The sequence below is a fragment of the Sphaeroforma arctica genome (genome assembly GCF_001186125.1).
Source record: "Sphaeroforma arctica JP610 unplaced genomic scaffold supercont1.14, whole genome shotgun sequence".
NCBI classification, from domain to species: domain Eukaryota; class Ichthyosporea; order Ichthyophonida; genus Sphaeroforma; species Sphaeroforma arctica.
The window spans coordinates 160,958-170,673 of NW_014040544.1; the positions used below are offsets into that span (position 1 = coordinate 160,958).

The window sequence follows — 9,716 nt, forward strand, 5'->3', positions numbered from 1 at the left end:
TACCTGAACCTCTCGTTAACTTCTAGGTGGATTACTTCTACCGTAGGGATGAGGATGGACATCCCGAGGGATAGTAGAGGGAACCCGCCTTGAGGAAGGATTGTTATAAGATGAGATGAGATGAGATACATCCTTGCGGATTCTACTGATAAAGATGGTCCTAATGCTAATTAAATGAGATTAGAGACACTTGCAAATAAAGTAAAAAGTAGCAAAAGTAAAAGTCAATTTTTGTGTTAGTAATAGAATAGAGTTAGGAACAAACAATATAAATATAATATGGTACAAGGAGGCGCCTAACACAAAAGATTTAGAAACCTCAACCTTCTGTATTGGACTTAAAATTTCTATTAGAACCTCGACCCCTCCCTTGGGAGAGATCTGGGTGTGGATGCCGTCTGGCGACAGCATTTGATTAGAATATACGTTTTTTTAATCTCTTCAGTGAGTGTTATTTTTTCTACTCCGCCATCCATATACATTTTAGAAATAAATTTTAAATAGTAAACAGAAGCAACCACAGAAGTAAGAATACCTAAAATGCCGAATATGTATCATCCATTTTTAATCGCAGCAGTGAATATGAATCACATGGCGAAAACGCCGGCTAATGGTGGTATTCCGGCTAAAGATAGAACAATAAAAGCTAAACTAATAGTAAGAAGAGGTTGTGCTCGGGATAAACCGTATAATTCAATAATATAATTTAAGGGGTTAGAATTTAAATGTTTTTTTAAACTTAAAATCAGAGCATATAAAGCCACAGAGGTAATCATATATATAAACATGTATAAAATTAAAGTGGATGCAGTTTGTCTTTCAACCCCGGATAAACAGCTAATAAAAACATAACCAATGTGACTAATTGCACTATAGGAAAGCGAAGTGATAGAGCTGCCCATCAATATTGTCGGTGAGCGAGTCGGCACAGGTGGGACTGTAGACTGTAGGTTGGCAGCCCGAACTACTAGCCGTGACCTTGTACCCGCAGATGGATTACCTTCTTTCTCCAAATTCCGCCTTGCATTTGCATCGCTTACAAGACAAGTGTACCACTTTTATTCCTTGTTGTCACGTACGATCCACAGTAATTTGCTGTCATGGTCGCTGTGAATTTGTGTACTAGTATATCCTCGACATCCCTTGAGTTATTAGTCATATACCTTTTCGCATGGCTTACAAAACCTACGATAGCGACCGCCACTATGATAAGCCGCAATCCTATGGAAGCAAGGGCTTCCGCAGGCAGCACCATTCCCTCTCCTTCTTAGCTAAATAACAATTCCTTCACTATCCTGACCCCCGGGAGGAATCTAGATTGCTCTCTACCGATCACGATCATTCCCTATATACCCAGACACAGTGAATATCATGTCTCATCTGCTTATGGGTAAAAATATACATCTCTTCCTTTTAGTCAGCTATAAATTGGATATGTAGACATCATACCCTACCCTTTCGGGTTTATAAGAATCCGCAAGGAAGTATCTCATCTCATCTCATCTTATAATCATCCTGGTTTCTTTAGCTTTCCTTAGTATTTTTAAAGGATATTTTACTAGAGATAGTTTCGTAGGAATGGCTACGAATTTTTGAAATAACTCTTTAACTATTTTGCCCAGACATATTACTATAATATAATCCGAGTTTCTACCATTATATTTTCCCTTTCTGGGGCCTTTTTAATCTATACTTACTTATTATGCTTTTAATCCACTTTTATTTTCTATTAAAATTTCTAATCATCAACTTTACTCAATTTTATCCAACAGATGTTATATAGATTTTATTCATAATTCCTTTATTGCTAAAACCACTGTACACTTTGGCTACCTAATATCTTACAAATTAATAGATAGAGGTCTTCTTGAGAAAATCGGCCCCAAACTCACAATTAACTAAATTAGTAAAAATATTACTACTCTACAATTGGGCTATATCTTCCAATATGACTTATTAGTCTTTTCATATACCATCTTTTTTCTATTTTTTAAAGATTTAACCATAAACACAACCACTCTAGTCTTTGTACCCCTTTAATACTTACTAACATACACCTAAGGGAGATTGATGCTATATAACTATATAGCTCATTTTGAAGTGTCTCTAGCGGCACCAAGGGGTTAACTTCATGAAAACCAATACATTTTTGTATGCAATACCATCCAGATCTTGTTCGTGTGTGCGTACAATATAAGCAGTGGCGTCCTGAAACGACATGGGACTGCAAATTTTGTTCGTTCTCCGCGATAAAATCTATTAGTGCCTTGGGTGCTCCTTCTTTCTGTAGCGCCATATGGAGGCCTATCTGCACATGAGTCTAGTTTATGAAATTTTGCATTCTTATGCCAATCCAAAATAAACGCATGCATCTGTATCTTCTGCGGATTATCCAAATAATAGCTGCCCTGTGGATTACGTGGCCATTCCTTGGGTGTCCGTCTATCTACCGTTATTGAGAAAGTCTTCAGGCGATTTCACCATTGTTGATTTCTGATACCAATCCGGACCATCAGCCGGCATCTCATCAGGAGTCGGAATTGTCTGGGCTCGATTTTGTACATTCTTCAGCAACCGCTCTCTGCGCGTAATACGGACATTCTCGTAAGGTGCCACTTGAGGTACGGTCTTCGTGCGACTAACCCTGCGCTTCACCGGACTAATTTGCATCATGTCGATAGCCCTGCTGTCAGGTGACTGGTCGGTTGGTGACAACTCTGACTGTGTTGGGTATTGAGTAGCCAATTGGTGTTGTACTGTTGGTTTGACCTCAGTCTCAGAAAAATCATCATCTATTGTCGCCTGGGCCGTGTCCTGGGGGCATAGAGGAGTCAATATCTATCAGGGGCAATTGACGGAGTTGGTGGAGTTGCTCTTGAATCAGGCGGCTCTTTTCCTTTGCCTCCTTCACATGCATCAACATAAGCAAGTGTCCTGCTTGATCCGCATCCATGCCAGGGCTCGGCTAAGTCTACTCAAGGTTCGGATTGAGTACTGAGCCTCCAAAAGCAAATGTGCCAATTTCAAATGGATTCACACCTTCTCGTCATTTACGGGTGCAGGTTGCTTGGCACGTGCTGTATCCACATTATCACATAGCTTGGTCAAATGGCAAATGGCTCCAAGCAACCGTTTCAGCAGCTGGTCACAGGCTTGCTTACCCACCGTAGGCAACGGTTTAGTCTCGGGTCCCGTCATCGTTGTAAAAAAGAAAAAAAAAGTAAACTAAGTTGCTTTTTAGTTGATTTAACCTATAAAGAACGTAGTATAACAAATACGGTAGTTCGGTCACTTAAAAATGTGGTCAAAACTGTAAAAGTCGGTCTCCTCTAGGCTGACTATACGATACAAAGATGTTTACGTTTCGTTGTCGTTGTCACAGTGATGCTACAGGACGAGCTATAGATGCATAATTGATGCTACATTGATGATGTTTTTCTTCTTCAAAAATGGTCTTAAAATCATAAATCACCCATTAAAATACATTGGTAACCAAACCTATCATATTTGAGATTCTTCTTTTCCATATTTAACTCTACGAACTTACTTTTACCTGTGCTAGACATCGTGATAGTTATGCGTGTAAAAGGGTGTATGTGTATACAACTGTGATAATTTAAAAATATTCTGTACGTACTTGTAATTATATTTGCACCGAGGAACGAGTGTGTGTCGTCATGGTAGCGTGGCCCATAATTCTATACATGAGAAATGATTTGTTTTATATGATATTCAGTCCTTCTATACCAAAAGGGATATACTGTCAGCAGTAGAGCTAATGATAGTACTGAAAAAAATTATTGACCGATGCGAAAATGAAAGTTGACATCTATCAAAATGGACAACTAAACAATTGACAACTAGCGAGGATCCACTGTATATAGTATCACGAGTAATAGAGTCATATAGAATTAATTTAGAGTCATTGACTGTTTCAGATTTAAAAAATAAGGTATGTATATGGAGGCTATGAAAAAGTTCTTTTTAAAAAAACAAAATTAAAAATATCCCCCCTCCTCCCTCCATATTTTTTAATTTTTTAAACAAAATATGTATGTACAGGTAAAAAAAAAAGCAAGACGTTGCTTGAGAATTTTACCAGTCCCGAACTGGACAATAAACGACATGTCTAAATATTTAAATAGTCGTTGGCGAAGCGTCGCGACCGGTGACGGTCGTTTAGTCGTTTACATATTCTTGTTGGCGACATGTCGCGCTACGCGACATGTCCAATGGCCGACTCAGGATTGAAGAAATAAGACTTTCTGAATCATCAATATCTGAAAATTTCGCCAATCACCACGGGACCTTTCATCGATTACCAATGGGGGAACAAGAAAATTCTGAAAATTTTCCGACTGTATGATGACAAGTTGACAACAAGTCGAGTACGTATGTCTACGCGACATACGACGTGTTTCAGCCGACACGTCGCGACGGTTGTTTACAACATTTTTCAGAGATGTCGCGACCTCATATGGTGCCAGCCCACTCGTCAGTGCGAAGAATTTGAATCGTCGATCTGCCGATATGTAATAATATTTTTTCATGGACCTCTGGGGCCAACCTCAATAGTAAAAATCCCCGGTTGTCTCCTCTGCCCAATGTTTGATGTTTGCCACTCCTATAGCCCTTTGGATTATGATGGATCCGATGTTGTGTACCCGTGTACATTATATACAACTAATTTTTGTTCTTATAAAATAATGGATATCAAACTATTTATATATAGAACAGGTGGGTATCTCCGATGTCGGCTATCTGCAGTGATCTGTTTGAATCGTCACTGATCAAATCGACGTCCATAATCCAATACAGTCAGCTGTACGGCATTTTTCTTATTGTATGTATTATGCTTTGCTGCGATAATCTTTGTGAATTCTACAGCGAAAGCCTGTGGAGTGCTACAATATCGCGAGCGCCGTCCACAACATAAACGCCAGCAGAAGTTATCACCGGTATCATATGAGAGTAAACTATCTGAACTACCCAAAAGTCATCATACCTCAACACTTTCTGCCACCTGCCGACATGTACGCCAACATTACTGGCGCAGAATTTACAGTACACTCACAGTAGCGCATTGTACGACCACTTAGAATATTACATATGACATCATTAGATATCTCGGTATTTCTTCATAATGTCCTTGATACAGTAAATTACTTGGTTTGTTACCATGTTAATATGTGTACATCCTAAAGAAAATTCACTTGCAGGACATATCTGCAGCGTTCTCAGAGAATGCTTATTTGGCAAGAGCAAATCATCATAGACTATATTTTAGCAGTAAGTCGATTATAATACACCCGCTAATAGTATGTTGCAAGTATATATATATAATATAGCCATCAAGCATGAGAAGTTCGCCACACAATATGATGTAATGGTTCATGATTAATTTCGTTTTTATTCTCCTGTTAAAGTCGAGTCTGAGGTATTCACTGCACCAACAGCCGAGTGGTACGATCCATCTGAGTCGTCACTAGACTCGATATAATGCGATGGTGTGTCGCCGTACACGATAGCGCTGGCCAGCCTACTTGATTGATCGCTAAGACTAGATTGAATCGCATCCTTCTTTGCTTCGCCTGATAAATGGGCCGCGTCTTGTACGACTGCATAACGATGTACAAAATATCGAATCGGAAACATGGAATTACTTGAAAGCAGTCGAAGTTTCCATCGCTTTTTCACTATTACCTAGTACTCCTCTGATAAAAAAAAGATTCCAATAGATATCCCATGTAAAATTTTGGATATAAACAAATGGTAGCTGCCGATAAAAAGTCGTAGATTGCAAACCTAAAGGAAATATATTATAATGCAGTGCAGCATAGGAAAGTGTATCATCGAATCAACACCCCAAGAAATCGGCACGTTTCGTACAGCAGCATAAAGCGTACTAAATACAATAGCACTTATCCAGCGCCAAGGTAACAGTAGGCGACTTTTGGACACGGTCAGCTAACATACTCAGTTGTGCATTAGCAAATTCATGCCGATAATGTAAAATGCACATCCAGGCAATATTGCGAGACTCATCAGATAGTTTCGGGCTCGTTCTTCATGACAGATGTGTGTAAAGATACGCAGTGAATAGAACAGAAAAAACTCTTGCACATACACAATCTCATTTAGATTTATGATATAACATACCCTGGCTCAGCACGTTTGCCCTCGGGGATTCAACGCTTGAGAAACTGATGACATCGCTCTCTTTACGACCAGGATGTGCAGCAGTAGTCACAATAAGGGCCTATAAGGCAATCAGGAACAGATCCACTTGGTATTGAGTAAGTGAGAAATCTAACCTTTTTCAACGCAACGGTAGTATGCTTGGTCATGGTGAATGAACGCATATGAACTCCGTTGTCATGCGTCACATAAAATGAGAGATATAAGAGGCAACACGGCCACGGTGGCAGTTGTGTGCTTGGTCAATAGGACTCTGGCAGCTGCACGATGGTAATTATAACTGTGTACCTCGAGTTTCAGCATCTACGCGACATGATGATGCATCCAGCTATGCTCAAAGGTGGTGCAATCAAATGTGAAAGCGGTGGAATGACATATCACGCGTATCGATATTGAGGGAAGCATAAGTCGTATACTATGGCGAATGTATGAATCGTAATAGCTTATAAATCGTCAGAGGTCGCGGATTGAATGCATACGCGTGTATTCAAGAAGATTCACAAAAAAGTACGCGGGTGATGATTCCTTAAGAACAAGTCGGATATGTAAAACACGAGCATCGGTAGATCAACTGGACGCAACGATAAGCATAACGAGCTAATACTACATACAATAGTACAATAAACTGCTATCGCGTACATAATATACGCCTACGTTGAAGTAAAGCGACAAAGCAAAACTTGCACAATTGCTTCTGTGTTTCCTTTTGCCCGAGCGCTATCTCAAACCATACACGTCCGATATTCATTCAGCAACACCCGGCTATTTAGAAATTGCTGCTTACATAATGATACACATCTGGTGCCGCCTATTGCCTCAGTATAGGCGTATGCCTGATCGACGCCAGTAAACGGCTACAACAGCTGTCTTAAAACCAAAACAGATACGCTCCCAAACAGGCGCACGCGTAATTTCCTGGTGAACGCCAATACATCCAGTGAGCCTGGTGGTACATGGCCATCCTAGCTGGCGGAACCCGTTTAGATGCAAATCAACCCTAAACCCCTAAACCCTAGAACCCTAACATCCACACACGCACACACGCCGTGCATTATGATTTTGTATGTGCTCAAGCGCTGAAATCAGGCTAAGGTAAAATCGATATGAAAACATATATTAGATATCCGTAATACACATTTGCATGTGCGAACAGGCCTTTGGCGTCGTTCTGCAGGCATAGACACTGCGCATAGAAGTGTATTATGAAGCTTTCTAGAACGCGTACAGCATACTTGAGTCACACGCCGAGGTAACCCCTACAAGTCAACATGTACGCCAACCACCGACCCCTCATGCGTGCCTAACGCTTCGATACTAAACACACCCACCCACGCACAAGCAAAAAATAAGCCGCACGGCACACTCTAGCTAGAACCATTGCTATCTTCGCATAAGCACACACACACACACACACACATACATGCAGACATACACACACACACACATACATGCATACATACACACACTCACACACACACACATGCATACATATACACACACACACACACATACATACATACACACACACACACCTGCGCCTCTGATGCACTCATCACGCCCGGGGACGCAGGTTGCACGACAATCACAGGGTCATCGCTGTGTGGTACTTCAGCGGTAGCCACGTCTACATCATCAGCCAGACCACACACAGTGCCCCGGGCCACCCTTTCGTCGTACCGCATTTTTGCGAGTTTGGTTCTGCGCTCTCTCTGGGGAAGTAGAGGGGGAAACGGGGGGGGGGGGGGGGGGGGGGGAGGTTGGATGGTTGCCACGGTGACGGCGTGGAACATGAATGTGTGTAGGTGTAGTCGGAGATGGGCCATGTGCACACGCTTGGACGATATCTCTGATTGATGTCTTCGTCTTCTGCAAATCGTATACTCTAACGCTGTGTAGCAAAATATGCCTGGCTTATGCTTCCTATCACACATGTACACACCACACCACGCCCCTATAGTACGTGCGAGCACATCCCGTGCAGAGATGTAACTGCAGCACACCAACAAACTACAGTGTTTCAGACGGACCGGGTTAATCGCGTCGTTACTGTTATAGCGTTATATTCAAAGGAGTTTGGTAACCAGGTGCTGACCTAACTGATCTACGCCTGTCTTCCCTGTACCAATAGGCAGACTGAGTAGAACACCTACAGATGTATATAACGCTGACTAGGAACCACATACAGTGCACGCGTGTTGCGGCGTTAAATTGATTTAGACGTAGTCCCCAATACAATTTTGACTACGGCGCGCACGCTTGCGACTGCCCATAACTACATCCAAATATACATATATCCACACATATCTACAGTCACACGTATCTACACTTACATATGTATACACGCCCTTGTATGCGTCCATGTGTTACTTCAAGGTACAACGGTACATATAACCATAGTCTTATAGAACTACAATATACGAATCTTCAAAAGAAGGAGTTGAGATATCCATATGTATACTGTTTATCTATAGATGGGACGTCCTGTACGATGGCTAAGGCTAAAACGCCACAAATGATTGACTCTTGCACAAACAAATAAACCGCTGAAAACCAATTCACAGCTCAATGGTGATCTACAACCCCAGACCATACACGGAGTCTCTCAGTTGCAACACTATTAATATATATATATATAAATCGAAATTCTTCTCGCAACACTTGATATATCTATAAAAACCAAGTTCGTCTCATCCATGCGCTCACCCAGAATAGCAACTGCGCTTACCCTTAACTGAGCTCGTTCTTCCAGTGCCACATCCTCCTCAACGTTATGTGACACATAAACCATGTACACAGCAGCGGCAGTCCAAACAACAGACATGAAGTAGGTGGGCGATAGGAAGATAGTGTACCACGAGGAGATGGTCAGCAAACCTATGGATGAGAGTAGGGATTATGAGAAAGGGTTGTATACACAGCTGAATGATGTATGGATGTATAACACAGCTGTGAGCAACACTACGGACATAAAAGATGTGGGTGACAGGACACGCACACATATTATATATATATATATATACACATATACATACACACCCACACACACACACACACACACACACACACACACACACACACATATATATATATATATATATGTATATATATATATATAAATATGTATGTATGTATGTATACATATACATATACATACATATATATACATATATATACATATACGTATACACACACACACACACACACACACACACACACACACATAATATATATATATATATATGTATATATATAATATACATACATACGTACATACATGCATACATACATACATACAAACAGACAGACATACACACACACACATAGATATATATACATGCATGCATACATACATACATACATACATACATACATACATACATACATACATACATACAGACATAACACACACACATATATATGTATACATACATACATACATACATACATACATACATACAAACATACATACATACATACATTCATACATACGCACATACATACATACATACATACATATA

The 9,716-nt window shown here is 40.5% G+C and overlaps 2 protein-coding genes across 2 annotated transcripts; both read right to left on the minus strand.

Annotated features, from left to right (window-relative positions):
- Positions 1–2,442: 2,442 nt before the first annotated feature.
- Positions 2,443–3,198, minus strand: SARC_00466 (hypothetical protein; the record flags this gene model as incomplete). Its single annotated transcript, XM_014305856.1, has 2 exons — positions 2,443–2,814; positions 3,040–3,198. 2 exons carry the CDS (start codon positions 3,196–3,198, stop codon positions 2,443–2,445), a joined length of 531 nt encoding a protein of 176 aa, XP_014161331.1.
- A 2,191-nt stretch (positions 3,199–5,389) lies between these two features.
- SARC_00467 (hypothetical protein) lies at positions 5,390–9,072 on the minus strand. The gene is made up of 4 exons (XM_014305857.1): positions 8,924–9,072; positions 7,731–7,907; positions 6,160–6,259; positions 5,390–5,618 (listed from the first exon to the last, which is right to left on the minus strand). Exons 1-4 carry the CDS (start codon positions 9,017–9,019, stop codon positions 5,410–5,412), a joined length of 582 nt encoding a protein of 193 aa, XP_014161332.1. The 5' UTR covers positions 9,020–9,072; the 3' UTR covers positions 5,390–5,409.
- Positions 9,073–9,716: the final 644 nt, after the last annotated feature.

Coding starts and splice junctions, on each gene's coding strand:
- SARC_00467 (XM_014305857.1), bottom strand. CDS start 9,019: ATGTCTGTTGTTTGGACTGCCGCTGCTGTGTACATGGTTTATGTGTCA. Junction 7,908..8,923: donor AAGAACGAGCTCAGTTAAGG/GTAAGCGCAGTT, acceptor CTACTTCCCCAG/AGAGAGCGCAGAACCAAACT. Junction 6,260..7,730: donor TGAGTGCATCAGAGGCGCAG/GTGTGTGTGTGT, acceptor ATTGCCTTATAG/GCCCTTATTGTGACTACTGC.